The following is a 15,937-nucleotide window of genomic DNA, read 5'->3' as shown; positions in this document are numbered from 1 at the left end:
GTTTTAGAACTTTACAAAAACCAAAAGTTCTCAGGGCTGGGGAGATTACTCAGAGTATAAAAGCACTTCCTGTGTAAGCACAAGGACCTGAGCCTCTGGAGCCCACTGACAGCTAGACACCTGCTGGGAGTTGCTGCAACCCCAGAGCTCTGGTGGAGAAATGGGGTCAGAGACAGAAGAGTCCCGAAGGAACAGCCAGTCTGCTGTGTGCAATAGAACACAAGTCAGAGGAACAGCAAATGACCTGTCTTAGGTGGAATGCAACAGCCAGCACCAAGGTTGCTTCCTGCCCTCTTCGTGTGTGTGTGTGTGTGTGTGTGTGTGTGTGTGTGTGTGTGTGTGTGTGCGCGCGCGCGTGCGTGCGCATGTATGCTCGTCTTCTCTCTCTCTCTTCCACTCTCCTTCCTCTGCCCCTCTCTGTCTGTCTGTTTGTGTCTCTGTCTCTCTCTCTGTGTCTCTTTCTCTGTCTCTCTCTGAGTCTCTGTGTCTTTCTGTGTCTCTCTGTCTCTGTCTTTCTCTGTCTCTGTGTCTTTTTGTGTCTCTGTTTTTCTCTGTCTCTGTGTCTTTTTGTGTCTCTGTTTTTCTCTGTCTCTTTGACTCTCTGTCTTTGTCTCCCCCCCTACACACACACACACACACACACACACACACACACACACACACACACACACAAACACACGTCTTAGACCTTACTATCATCTATCATCTAATGGGAAGATTGCAGCCAATTTTAATCAGCTCCTTTGGTGAGCAGCCTTACCTTACACAGCTCAGAAGTCAACTCGAAAGAACTGTAGGAAACTGCTGGAGTTTGTGCAAAACAGAGGTCATTTCACAAGATTTAACTAAGCTAAATTTTTGGTATACACACTGCAGCCCTTCCTCCCAGACACTTAAAGTTGGACATCAAAGGCTAACACGAGCAGAACCCTGTGCATGTGGTAGGTGTGCGTCATCTGCCAGATGAGCGCATGCACGTATTAAACGAACGAGCAAATGAAACAACTGCGTAAATAAGAGCTAAATGACATGGTACAGACTTGGTAATGGGGCTGGTGGAATATATTAATCATACGAAGCAGCTTGGCAATTACTTAGAGCCTTTTAGCACAACATTCTGTTTTTAATTTAATTTTGTTTTATTAGCGAGAGATTGGCATTGCCTGTGGGAAAAGGCAGTCCTGGCATATCTCACTGCCGATTCTTCATTAGGGAATAAAAAAAAAATGGAAGCATTATAGGCATTAAAGAGGGGAGAAAGGCACTGTAGACCTGAAACAGAGACGACATCAGAGGTTGGTAGGATTTCCATGAAGCAAGCTGCTTTCTACTTGGCAGTGAGGATTCGCTCTAGGGTAGGATGCTAAGTTGGAAAGTCCTGGGGTTTTTTCTTTTCCTCCTCCTCCTCTTCCTCCTCCTCCTCCTCCTTCTTCTTCTTTTTTTTGTCCTTTTTTCCACCTTCCATGTGAACCAGGTTTTGCTTTGTTTCCTATAGAAGACAAAAGGATGTCAAATCTTAATTTTGAATAGAACTTCAACTTTGGGCCCATATACTCATGCATATGTCCTTCCCCGATTATCTGTTGTGATGAAGCCCAGGGTCCAGGCACCCAGAGTAAAATGATGTTTAAGACATAGAGGTGAAGCACATTTTTAAACTAGAAGGAAATGTTGTTCATGTCCTGTTGGGAAGATCCAGGTAAGGTATGCTGCAATAACCAAGGGAAAGAGAATGGAAATATTTAAGCAGAGAATTAATTTCCGGGGAAATTGGAAAACTTTCACTAGAGATGTTAATTGACTTGGGTTCAGGATTAAATGTCTGTATTCTGCCTATAAATTACAATAACCAGGAGACTAAAAGAAGAAAAGAAAGGAAGGAAGGAAGCAATACAAGCACAAAAAAGGGAGAGTGAGGGAGAGAGTAATACGATAACTATAATTATATATATATGTATAATATATACTTAAATAATATAGAGAGCACACGAGCGTTGATTTGTCAACATTCACTACTCAATAAATAGTAATATATTTAGATTATAAGTGATACAGCATGGGAATTCATTAAAAAGTAATTTAAGAGCTCATCTTCATATTAACTAATCATGAGATGGATATTCTTGTCCCTAGTAATATTGAAATAAGTTCATCTCACCTGAAGGCTATCTTTGTTTACTGATTTCGCAGGCAATCCCCTTAAACTTGATTGTGCAGGAGCACATGCACTGTCCATCCAGAAGAATTGCTGTGCCTCCGTTTTGACATGGGTAGCACTTTCTAGCACTGAATTCATTCACATAGTCTTCAATAGCCTTTTCCATATTCTGTTTCTTTGCGTATGCATCTTTCATTGTCAAAGGAATGAGATTATAGATAGGGGACAGCTGTAAGAAAGAAAATATTCAATCTTATGTCTGTTTGTGCAGAAGAACTTTGAAAAACTCCCTTCACTCAATCAATGACAACACCAAGTCATTGTTTGGGGGAAGTTTATTGCTAGATCCCATGCTAACCTTTGAGGTTATGCTCGCGATGAAAAGGAGTCTTGATGCATGCTATCATGGAGGTTGCATTTAAAAGTAAAAAAGAATTAGAGTGGGCATATGTTATCAACCATATCATCAAGTAAGCAAGAAGCCTGAAGTGGGAGAAGCTATTTGCACTACTTTTAAGAGAGAATGGGCTCACATCCAGAATGTGTCGGGAACTACTAAGGCATGAAAGTGTCTACTAACATGGTTTTGGTGAAGTGGTACCCTAACTCCAATTTCAGCTCTGTTCTACTTATTTAGGAAAAAGAAACCCTTCCCCAACTCTGCCACAAACAGGGTAAGCATGCGGTAGAATTATTTTGAATTTCGAGAAAAGATATTTATCTTCTTTAGCCTTCAAAAGAAAGTCAAGGCCAGATAATCTATCTACAGGAATAGAGGGCCACGAAGGAAATAGCTTGGATAAAACTATCTAAACAAGTGTTCAAGGAGATAAAGAGGAAGGACACGCTGCAGGGACCGTTCCAAAGAAGCCTAAGTCCTGGCACCCAAACTACCACAGCAGACAGAGGAGAGTTCCCGTGTAACCCTTCAAACCTTTCGGCACATTTCATCCTTTATGACCAAGTTTGTCTTCTATTAAGTAAAAAAAAAGGGTTTGAGTTTTTTCCCTATATTTGCTAGCTCTCTTGCCATTTTAGTTATATTTAAGTGGATACAGCTTATCCTGAAGCTTGTTAAAATACCAAGTTTAATATTAATCACTCTAATATCTCCTCTAGACATCCAAAATAATTAGCAATTGTGTACCAAATGTGGTTTCATGATGGGATGAGAATTGTCTGTTACCCCTATATAAGAGAGTTAGACACAATATTCACTCTGCCATCACGGCTTTAGCCTGCAGAGGGCTAACATCTGGCCCATAAAGGCACTGGCTGTCAGTAACATCCAGTGAGTGTCTGTTAAGAATTGTATAACAGAGCAAAGTGGTAGATATGCTCAACACTCATTGTTGCCTCCTGGCATTCGAGAAAGCCTGAATGTATTCAAAGGTAAGCCTGGTAGAGGGGAACGAGAAAGTGAAAAAGAAAAGCTGAGAACAGATGATCTGAGGGACAAAAGGGATACCAGGGAATACGATTCAAGCCAGAAGAACACGTCCATTTGCACCAGGTGTGCCACAAATGTGGCTACATCTTCTAGTTCCCTGAATAACACACAATGGAATTTATGGGGATATGAGAAATCAAGGAGAATCAAAATGAGATTAAGGACTAATATTTCCCATGAGTTCCCATAAAGGGAGCAGTGTGTTACATAACATCCTTTTAGAAAATGAAGCAGGCTTACATAATCATGTTTCTTATAATGGCAAAACAGAACCTTACAGGAAGCCAGTGTATTAAATTACAACTATTGCTTTGGCAGAAGTTGTAAGCTTCGTATCTCTTTAGTAATCTGTAATAGATGTAGTTTCTCTCCTCTGACATTTTAAGGATTTGATTGTAACAGTGGATATAAGAGGGAAAATCAAAGTTCAGCTAGCCTGTGGAGAGGTAGAGTATTTGTGTCAGGATATAAGCAAGCTAAAAATATGATTAACATCTTTTCTTGAAAGTTGAAGAGTATGACAAAAGTAAATTTGGAGAAAATAGGCCAGCCTATCTCCTCTGTATAGAGAGAGGCCAAGAGCTAGATATTGGGCTATTAAAACCTACAGGCTCTATTTAGTAGAATAATATTATGGCCACTATAGGAAACAACATATGTAACAACAATATATGATTCATTGTAATCATCAATTGTTTTACTTCGTGTAATGTGATTTACTGGTTGTTCTTCTAAGATAAACCTGGCAACCTAAGTATGTAGATCACTGTTTTAATTTGCTGCCGAGGATTAAATACAATTTAATGGTTTAGGGTAGTAGGGAGAGAATCTGGAGAGTTTTATATGATTATGTAGAAAGATAATTATTTTAGTATTAAGAGCATCCCTAGTGCTTGACACGTTGTCTACACACAAAAGAATACTCCTCCTCACCTAAAGGAGAACAACTGATTACACACTGTAATTACCTGCTGAAATTAGTAACCGGTCACCCAAAGTTCCACTTCCACAAGATTTGTAACAACAAAACTCCTTAGAATCCAATTCAAGGTCAAATTTGGTGTGTGTGTGTGTGTGTGTGTGTGTTTTCTGGTACCTGGATGCTGAGCATAGGTCCTTGTCTATGCTAGGCAAGTGTTCTACCATTGATATGTAACTGAAGATCTATTTTTATCTTTTGACAAGGTCTCATTAGGTTTCCCAGACAGACTTAAACTTGTCATTCTTCTACATCATCCTAATGAGTACATGGGATTACAGGTAGACATTACTTGAAGGTCAAATTTAATGGTATTTCATTTCTCTTTGGGGATTTAAAAAATACCCAGGGAAATTCAACAAAGTATAACAATTTCTCCATTTTGAAATGTTCTCTGTAAGAAGATATAATCACAAAGTGGTGCTTGGGGCAATACAACTGCCATTTCTTTAGGTAGGGCATTGACTTGAGTTAAATAGGCTTTCAATTTTTGGAGGAGGAAACTTAGACAACTAGAGTGGACAGAATCTTTACTCATCTGAAGATCTGAATGGTAAACAAGATACACTACCTGCTGGACCTAGCCAGAAGCACTGTGTTAACTGAGCTGATGGATGTCTTTGAATGTTCTAGTTAATACAGTGGGGGACATTTCCGTAGAGCCTTTACTCCTACAGATGTGAATTGCCAGCTCTAAACTATGTTGCACTGTTTACAACCTGCCAGAGACCAGCCTTGGATCCCTTTGTAAAGGACAGACTGAACTTGGTTTGCAGGGCTGAGAGAACAGGCCAGCTTGACGTCATCTGCTGGGTCTTTAATTCTTTTCTTATTTAAAATCTTCTGACTAAAATTATATTTACTGAATCTGTGATAATGGATTTAAATAAAATTTATGTTTAACAAATGGGCTTCTTTTGATTTTATTTTTTTATACAAGCCAATGTTTTCACTTTCATTGTGTTTAGTTAGGGGGAAATGCCATTTTTTGTTGCCGTTGTTCTAGCTGAACTCATGTATTCATGCTTACATTGTATACTTATCTATCTGTCTATCTATCTATCTATCTATCTATCTATCTATCTATCTATCTATCTATCTATCTATCTATCTCTACCATCTCTTTATCTATATATCATCTATCTATCTATCTATCTATCTATCTATCTATCTATCTATCTATCTATCTATCTATCTATCTATCTCTACCATCTCTTTATCTATATATCATCTATCTATCTATCTATCTATCTATCTATCTATCTATCTATCTATCTATCTATCTCTCCATTTTCTTTCCCTTCCTTCCTTCCTTCCTTCCTTCCTTCCTTCTTCCTCCTCCTCCCACCTCTTTTTCAATTTTAAGACAGTTTCTCCAAGGTGACTAGGCAGACCTTGACCTTGAAATCCTCCTACCTTAGCTTCCAAAGCATCTAGAGTTACACTGTGAGCTACCACACCTCATGCGAAGTTATGAGTGCACCTCTACTAAAGCCTTCAGTTCTATAACTGAAATGCAGAAATTGTTGCAATTTTCAGTTTCTGAGTTTTTCCTTCCTATACTGAGATAGTTTGAGTGGTTCTAATTAACTCTTAAGGAACATAAAATAGAATAAGGAAGTAAAATTCTTCAAAAACTGGTACTATCAAAAAATGTCAGTATTTATAAAATGTAATAAAACTGATGTTGTGAACAAAGATAAATTTAACTGGAAAGGAAAAACCATAAGGCACACACGGAAAGTTGAAAGCTATAAAAGCAAGTAAAAAAACTACTTTCTAATAATACTGGCGTGGGGAAACATTCTTTAGGAAGTGGAAAGATGCAGCCAAATAGCAACAGTATGTACGTCATCTTTACAAAGGTAACATGTCGTCCCCCTCCCTTCAAGAGGAAAAAGGTTGCAGACTCTCAGGACTTCCTAGATTGAACACTATTACAATTATAGAAAAAAAAGAGGTAGGTCTGGGAATTCACATCTGTATCCCTAGTACTTGGGAGGCTAAGGCAGGATTTCTGAGAGTTCAAGACAAGCCAGGCTAGAGAGGTAGCCCCAGCTTCATAGACAGAATCAAAACAAAAAAAAGTCAGAAAAGGAGCATGTTTGTAATTTCAGCTACTCAAAAGGCTGAGGCAGGAGGCTCACTGAAGTTCAGGAGTTTGAGCTCAACTGGACAATAAGAAAGAGAGAGGGAGGGGAATGGAGTCTCAGAACACAAGAATTATTCATCTTTGGTTTTATGTTTGTCAGAGCATTATGAACATCCACTTTATGACTCATAGATGAGTCCTGATACCTGAGTGGGAGGTGATACATGATACCCAGAGAAGACAAGGAGAGTCAAAGCAGACCAAAGAGAGCTATCTATTCTTGATGACTGTTTTGTGCCAACCCTTGTTATAGACTATGAATACATCTTCAAGAATGCCTGGAGAGCTGCAGAATTTAGAAATCGGAAGTGGCTCTCACCCAGGGAGTGACAGATAGCAGCAGGAATTCATCTGGTTGTCTGACTCTACCCTATGCCTTTCTTTTCTGCCGTTCTTTCCACAGAAGCCACACGAGGGCATCTGAATAGGGATACCTCTGTCTTATAAAGGCAACTGTTATGCGAAGCTACTGGGACGAGAAATAAGAAAAGGACAGGATCTTCTGTCTTAAAAGAATCATTCCTTACTTTTTGACTAATGAGAGCTGGAGCGTCATCCAAGGATGAGGCCCAGTTGATGAAGTCATTCACATCAATCGTCTTGGCTCCTCTGAGAAGCTTCTCTTTCAGGAGAACTGCTTGCTTCCTGGTCCCTCCTCTTATGAATGAAATAACATCATCTATGATGTGATCGCGGCTGATGTTTACTAGAAGAACAAGAAGAACTTGAAGAAAAGAGCATTTGCAACTATGTGGTCTGTTATCCGGATAGAGCTTCATAAATGTGTATTGATGGCTTTTTAGAATAGCTTCTTGTAAATATTGAATTGTGAACATTATTCACATAAATCTCCCCTCCATAATCTATGAGGGCATTTCCCCCTCAACAGTCAATTGTAGATTTCTATCACCTTTCTTTGAAAAATAACAGTGGTACAATTGATCTAGATAGATTGGTAATTTATATCTCATATAAATAAAAGCAGATATATGCAAGTTAGCATGACTTCGGGTGTATTATCTATATTTTTGAAAAATTTTCTTCATAATTTTATTTGTGTATAGTACACCTAAATTTTCTTGATATCATAGAAATATTAGTGTCTAAATAGTATATAAAAGTAAATTTGTTCCTACTCCCAAATCCTATTCCTCTCTGTTTCTCTCTGAACTAAAACACTCTAAACACTTTTGAAACTTTTAGAGTCATGTAGTTTTAGAACTGAAGAGGAATCACAAGATATTTTTGTTTCTCTTTCGTCCTTGGTACAAATAAGAAATCTGAGATGACGTGGTGAAAGACTAGCTTAAGGTGATAATGCAAACAACCCAATGGTGTAAGAAGGTGATTCCCTTTGTTAGTGCCAATTATATCCACAAGTAGATATGTTTAAACAATGGTTTCCTTCTCTATAGCTCCTTCACCATCACTTGTCTTTGTAGAGATGAATCAGAACCATTTCTATTTAAAATAAAAAGTTTAATACAAAATTTAAAATAATTTTATTTCTAATTAGGGGAAGATGTGGTGTCTCCAACACACCTTCATGCTTGTAAATTTGCTAACCATTAACAAGAGAAGGTTATACTTTAACAAAGACATCCAGAGTTCCAAAAAAAAAGGCCTGGTTGGGGTGCTGAGGAAAGGTTAGCTAATGAAGGCAAGTGGAAAGTAAATCCGGGAAGATAATATAGGCCTTGTTCTCGGTACTTGACATAAGATTCTACATTAGCCCATTTCAATCTTTGTGTAAAAATTAAAGTGAAAAAGAAACTGGTCCTCAACACACTTTTCCACCCCTAGTTTTCTGTCATTGCCACAAAAGATATACAAATCAATACGTGAGTAGCAACTCCTAGAACTGTATGCCTCCCTTGCACAACAATGACACTGACAGATATGTGAATGCATGAATGATTTTGAAATTTCTAACTGAAGATGGTAAAGAGTGACGGTTATGTCAGGAGAGCAGTACTCTTAGCTTTTGGCTCTGCCTGCCTCAGTCTAACCAACCAGCCCATACTTACCTACTTTACCATCCCCTGTCTTTAAGCAATCACTGTGATTAACATTGGCTGTCAATGATGGTCCTTCTAAGGTGGTTTGTAGAGGCGTATATAGAGAAACATCCAGGTTAAACCCAAGACACCGCTTTACATCGCTCAGTTCAACACCTGTGTTACAGATTTACATGAAGGTTATTTGATATTTTTCATTAACATCACACATAAATTCTAACTTTATTATTTTATAACAAATATATGTACATCCCTAGACACCATTATCGGCTGAAAGGTAATATCATGTCTTCCATGGTCTTTTTATTGGAATCTAGTGGCATGATTTTACTTGGCTTGTCAGCTTAGTAGTGAAGGACACTATATTACATTTACCACCTGCTTGAAAAGCATATATGTCAGCTAACATGTTTATAGTAGAATCCTTTGTGATACCCAAAGGAAAAAGCAACGTCTAACATGCATCGAGTGGTTAGTACACACCTGACCTCATTCTAAGCATCTTGTATGAGTAAGCTACCTTAATTCTCATATTAACCTATTAATTCTCAATGAACTATCACTCATTTCCAGAATCACAGAACAGTCCCCATTTGCTTAGGACAGATGGTTTGCATATATGGCAACTTCATCTTGGCTGATACTATGAATGCTCACAAATAAGAATCTTGGAAGTTAACTCACTGTGGCCTATGCCTGTCTAAGCAGTTATATTCTTAGATTCCTTGAAGTCTGTAATTTATTATAATATATTATATATTTCAACAGATCCTTTGTTTTAAGGGTAAATAGACCTTCCTCAACACCCATACCTTTAAGGGTAATGGGTCCTTCAGCTTTCGTTCATATTTCTCTTTTTGGTGCTCCTACACACACACACACACACACACACACACACACACACACACACATACACACACACATACACACACATACACACACATACACACATGCACACATGCACACATACACACACATGCACACATACACACATACACACATGCACACATACACACACATACACACACACGCACACATACACACACACATACACACATGCACACATGCACACACATGCACAATACACACATACACACATGCACACATGCACACATGCACACATGCACACATGCATACATGCACACATGCACACATATATACACACACACATACACACATGCACACATACACACACATGCACACATACACACACACATACACACATGCACACATGCACACACATGCACAATACACACATACACACATGCACACATGCACACATGCATACATGCACACATGCATACATGCACACATGCACACATATATACACACACACATACACACATACACACACATACACACATACACATGCTATTATTTGTTATGAAAGCCACGATGTTTCATTTAGGGAAACTAAGTTTAATCTAGACTTTAATTCATCCAACATGCATTTCTTGTGTGCTTGTAGAGACAAATGAAGAATTGTCTGGTGTTATTTCCAGTGAGAAGGGGAAAGGGAGGATTTAAGGAATTAAAAAAAGAAAAAAAGGGAAAAGACAATGCCAGAAAAAGAATTCTAGACGTTTTACACCCACCCTTAAGAAGTATGAGGCCCCACATTCTGAAAATGAGGCTGGAGAATAGATGACCCCTGAGAGCTTATTTTCTACCTCAAGCAGCGGACCCTTCCATATGCAAATGACATAAAATGAGCTGCAGAGATGCAGTTTCCTCCTCAAAAGCACTGGACTAGCCCTCTGACCATTTTCTAAGGCCAGAGGTACACAGATTTAAGTAGGTAGCTCCGAGTTTCTCAGGAGTAAGGATCTCGTTTGTAGAACATGGATTTGAAGATACATCTGGGCTAGGGGGTTCGCTGTGTTCTGATCACCCTGACGGAGCCTTTGTGCTCCAGTTGTTCAGTTCCTATTATGCCTCTCATTCTGGTAATCCATTTTGACTCATGGAACTCACAGAGACCTCCCTATACCATGGATACAGCCATTGGCAGCCCAGTGAGCCAATCACCTTCGTGTTGTGTGCCCCTAGGGAGGCATCTATGTTCTCAAGGCCAGACTGAGGTAGCAAGACCGGTTTGCTCTGACCCTGCTATCTGTCTCGTGTGAGATGTTTATTGATCCAGGGAGAATGGTGAGCTTAGGATCACCATCATTTCCCACTCTCCACTGTGGCCTTGATACACACGCAGAAGCCACAAAAGTATTTCTTAGCAACACATCTCTGCCCAACAGAGAGACCCAATTATTGTGAGGATGGAAAGGAGATATGCTGGCATCTAAGAAATAGTGTAACTAGTTATAATCACTCACAGAAAAAAATGTTGTTTATTTTTTCCTTTGAGATGGGTCTCTCTGGTTCTGAAACTCTCTTTGGAGACCGGTCTGACCTAGTAATCATAGAAATCCTCCTGCCTCCCTACCTCCTGAATGTTGATACTAAAGGCATGCTTCAGTACATCTGGCTATGACTATGATTTATGAATACTGTTATTTTGAGTTTACTTTGTTATTTTTATTTTTATGAAACAGAGTCTTTCGGTGATACCTAGCTGGCCTCAAATTTCTGGTCTTAAGCAAGCCTTTTTACCTTTGCTCTTTAAGTAGCTGAAATCACAGTCATATATTACTGTACCTGACTGCTGTACTTTATTCTTTTTTTTAAAGATTTACTTGTTATGTATACAATGTTCTGCCTGCATGTATGCCCGCATGCCACAAGAGGGCACCGGATCTCATTATACCTGGTTATGAGTTGCTGGGAATTGAACTCAGGACCTCTGGAAGAACAGCCAGTGCTCTTAAACTCTGAACCGTCTCTCCAGCCCATCTACTTTATTCTTGAAAGAATTATATAAATCTTTAGCCCAAAGATATCTCCCAACTCTGGAGGACACATGGGTGAAGCACTATGTTACCTTTGCCCCATGGTTTTGAGTGTAACAAACTCTTACTCAATATGGCCTCAAATGAACTCCCTCCATAAGATTAGAATGGCCACCATATGAGGCAAAACCAATTTTCCACTTTGCTTTAATACATTGTATTTGTACTAGAATATTGATTCTTCCTTCCTCTCAAAGGCAACATTGAGAACAATTTGCTCCCACCAACGAGGAAGAGTGCTTTGGAAGACAATTATCATACACAAATTGAGCTGGTCTGAGGCTGAAGAGAAAAGTTATGTAAACCTTCTTCCACGTCTTAAATAATATTTCCTTAGAAACTCTATTCCCATCAAGAGTCATTCCATTATAATATGATTTGGTGCATTTCGCAGTAATACTAGCGAGCGAGCTTATTCAAAGTGGAAATCAACGAGCCATTTGATAGACTGTTAGATGCCAAAGGGCAGAAAAGAATTCTTCAAAGGAGCAGATTATCAGGTTATTCTATTCTAAGAGTTTACTGACAGGAGGTAATGAAGGCACCGATACTCAATCAGAACCGCATTTGTAGCTTGGATTCTATTTCCCAGCATACCTTTCTCTTTCATGGAAGCTTTATCCAAGACATAGATCAGTTCGTAGAGCCCTCCCAGGGACCCAGAGCTACTGTAGTGAGTCCCATAGGTTTCCAAAAATCCAAAATATTCTCCCTTTTCATAGGAAACTGGTAAAGCCTTTACATCATCCAGGAAAGTTGTCGTCAGCATAACGCCCCGATTCCTCATGACAAATCTCCCCAGTTGAATCATTCCTCTCACGTGCAGAAACATCTTTTTCTGTTTTGAGAAACAGTTGAAGAAGAGAGATATGGCTTTTATCACTATCGTGCGACTAGCCAGGGGAATAATATTTTAGCAGTGACTACTACAGAAGACTATATCAGAACGAGTAAACCATTGCTGGTGTTGAAACAGCATACGAAACTCAGACGTGGTCGGTCAGACTCTTTGATTGACCTGCCTGGGAGTTTCTCATAAAGTTAAACACTCATTGGCCCCCATGATCAATAATGCCACTTTTAAATGCATATCAAAGGGTCTATTTCAGAATTTCATAGCAGTGTTACTCAAAATAACTTCACACCGGAAAGAGCCCAAATACCCATCAACGGAAGAGTTCCTAAGTTCATTGTGTAGTATTTATACAAAGGGATTTTGAGTATTCAGTCCAAAGAAACAAAGTACTTGACACATGTAACAAGTAATCTCAAGTATCCTGTGATTTAAAGACGTTCCATACAAAGGAATGCCTCCTGCAGGATCCTCCTCACAGTAACAGAAAAAACTAAGTTGTCACAGGAGAAATCTGGTCAACGGGTGCTTCTCTCTTGATGGGGAATATACTGTGAAGGACACAGTGGATTTCCTCTGGATAGTAGGATGTTCTACTTCTTGTTTGAAGACCTATGTTCTGTGTTTGAAGACATGCTCTCTACTACGGCGTGGCTTCTAACCCCTCATGGATAAATACACCTAAGGAGAAACTTCCAGGATCTCACTTCATACAGCAGAGGCTGTCATGAGTTCTCTGTTTTCTGAGCTTCACGCTATTTCTCAGTGGAGTCTCAAAGATGAGCAAAGTGAATCAGGGGTCCTTTTTTAAATTATTATTACTGTCAAAATGAGAACTGCATCATGGGATTTGGAGTAAAATAGATGTGATATTCTTTGGCTCAACTGATTTCAAAAGTAGGTCTTAGATCATTTCGCACCCAAATCGGTTGTGCTTTCTTTCATCTTAAAACAATAAAAAGGGCTTTTTTGCGGGGGGTGGGGGTCGTTCTTTGAGCCTCACCAGCTGCTACTCATTCCCTAGCCCTCATTAGACACAACATTGCCTGAAAAGCTTTTTTATACATTCTATCCCCAACTCCTCTTTTCCTATTTTCTCTTTAATCTATTTTTTAAGAGGGGAAGGAGTGTGTTGAAAATGACTCAGAGCCTTAAGCACGCTATGTTTATGTTTTTCAGAGCTTTTGAGGCTGAAAAATACGAACAAATTACCCTTGGTATCTTGCTATCATATAGTTAGTGCTGACCTAGCACGTCTAGGTGGAATCAGAGGGCCTAGCTTTTCATTGACGGAGGCGGGGCTGATCCAGAGGCATTCCACCCCCTTGCTTCCAGGTTTTTTCCTCTGACAAATTTTTTCTCATGAAGTTTCTGAAATTTAGCACGTATTCTTCTACTTATAAAGCTACTTGATTTTTTCTTCCAACCATGTCTCATAAAACCCCAGGAGTTTAAGCATCATCTGTCTGTCAAAGCCTCTTAAAACTAGAACTTAAACCTGGATATTTTCCCAAACTCTAGACTACCTATTTCCTACCTGGCATCTCCAGTTGAACATCTAACCGACTGCTCAGACTTAGTCTAACTGAGCGTAACCCCGATCTTCCTTTCAGTCTTTCAGTTCCCATCAGCAACTCCATCCTTCAAATGACTAGACTCCCAACACTGCAATCAGATTTGATGGAAACTAATTTTTTCCCCCTAATCTTCAACTGTGTCCCATCTGGATTCCTGCATTGTCTTTTAAAACCCCCATTCTTACGCTTGTTCTTTGCATGCCCAACCAATCTTTTCCCAACAGCGTACCCAAGGTGACCATTTTAGGTTTAGTAATGAATGTCAACAGTTGAGCCAAAACCCTTGTTACAGAAAGAAAATTCACCCTTTACAGTGAGCTTTGATGCTTCCAAGTCTTTTTCTGGTTCAGTGTGACAGAATCATTTCACACACTCTTTCTACCTTGGAACCCAGACTTTAATAGTTCTTCTTCCAGAAACATCATCTTTAATTCGCCCGTTTGGTGACATCTCCCTTAAGTCTTTGCTCTGATTTCTTTTTCTCAGTGAAGCTCCCTCGTGAGCCTTCTTTGTGGCACTTTTTTTTGCTACCAAATCTCCATTTCCCTCAAGGTCCTCTATCATTCTCTTTTCTCCATAGCACTACTCAATTTCTAAAGACTGGATAGCCGACTCTCTTTGCTGTTCTATTCGTTGTTTTTGCCTAACGCCCTCAGTCGAGCTTTCAGATGCACAAAGGTAAGATTCTCTGCTGGCATGATTAAAAAATGGATTCTAGGTATCTAGAAAAATGCCTGGCTACACATTGAGTCTACAATTAAGAAAGAACGGAATGAACTAAGAGATTTCCAACTCTGAGGGGAATGTGCATATTTCAGCAAAGTGCAGACTCACACAAACTAATTGTACAATTAAGCACAATATAAATAGCGAGAGGGAATTCCAAGGCAGATGATGTGTCCAAGCAGGTGGTGACAGCATCAGGAAAGGGAGAGGAAGCATTTGGTCAGTATCACACCAACGCTGAAGGGATACCTCACCTTTATTCTAAAGGTGGTGAAATGAACTTTGAAATCTGCCGTAAATATAAAACCAAAAATTATTTTTTAAAGCCTCAGTCTAGACTTGCGGTTCCAAAGTAAGAGGATTGATTTTGTGTCCAGTATTTATAAGTGTGAGCCCCCAAAGACCACCACGGAACAGATTCCAATGCGACTGCATTAGGGTCCTTTTCTTTAAGCTGGAGCTTGGGCTCCCTGCTGACCCTGACGCACCGGGGCCTGAAGGTGGAGCCCGGAGCCCAGTTTCAAACAAGCATTTATAGGGGTAATCAGGGTTTCCAGCCTGGAACACATTTAACTGGGGGGGAGGGGGTATTATGGAATTCTGTTGCCCTTTAACGTAATTGGCTGGTGCCGGGAGCCAAACCATAAACGTCACTTCTGCTTTCCTCCTGATCGGTGGTTGTTAGGAAGTGAAGTGCCAGGAGCAGGCACGTTAGAGTAACCTGGAGGCACAGGCCTGTTTGGGAGTAACCTGGAAAATAGTGCTAGACCCCGGCTTGACTTATTGGTTAACTCAGCTCAACATTAGGTCAGGTTCTCTAAGATGGAGTCTGAACCCAAAAGAGCTGGTCTCTCAGGAGCACAGTTGCTTCAGAGAGACAGGCTTTACAGTAAACACATAGGCATCACTGGGGGGCGGGGGCGAGCATGGGACAAATAAGCGAAATCCTCCAGGTTAATTCTTCATTGCGTTACTACACATGCTGACTGCTAAGTAGAATGCTCTGACACTTAGGTCTTCGTCCAACAGCATGCTGGGAACCTTTGGGACACGTTCTAGTCACTAACACTCAATGTCAACGGCACTGACTACCGCCCAGCGTCTGAGAGCTCTCTGCCCTT

General features: G+C 39.9%; 1 protein-coding gene across 1 annotated transcript in view; it reads right to left on the bottom strand.

Moving 5' to 3' along the window:
- Positions 1–1,118: 1,118 nt before the first annotated feature.
- The window catches only part of C9 (complement C9), a 48,250-nt gene continuing 33,431 nt past the window's right edge, over positions 1,119–15,937 (bottom strand). The window contains exons 7-11 of the mRNA NM_057146.2: positions 12,258–12,498; positions 8,767–8,913; positions 7,267–7,445; positions 2,159–2,387; positions 1,119–1,489 (exon numbers count right to left, since the gene is read on the bottom strand). Coding sequence (NP_476487.2) covers positions 2,166–2,387; positions 7,267–7,445; positions 8,767–8,913; positions 12,258–12,498 — 789 coding nt within the window. The 3' untranslated portion in view covers positions 1,119–1,489; positions 2,159–2,165. The remainder of the gene's footprint in view (positions 1,490–2,158; positions 2,388–7,266; positions 7,446–8,766; positions 8,914–12,257; positions 12,499–15,937) is intronic.

The sequence above is a fragment of the Rattus norvegicus genome, chromosome 2, assembly GCF_036323735.1.
Source record: "Rattus norvegicus strain BN/NHsdMcwi chromosome 2, GRCr8, whole genome shotgun sequence".
Lineage (NCBI taxonomy): Eukaryota > Metazoa > Chordata > Mammalia > Rodentia > Muridae > Rattus > Rattus norvegicus.
This window is presented reverse-complemented; position numbering and strand designations above follow the sequence as displayed.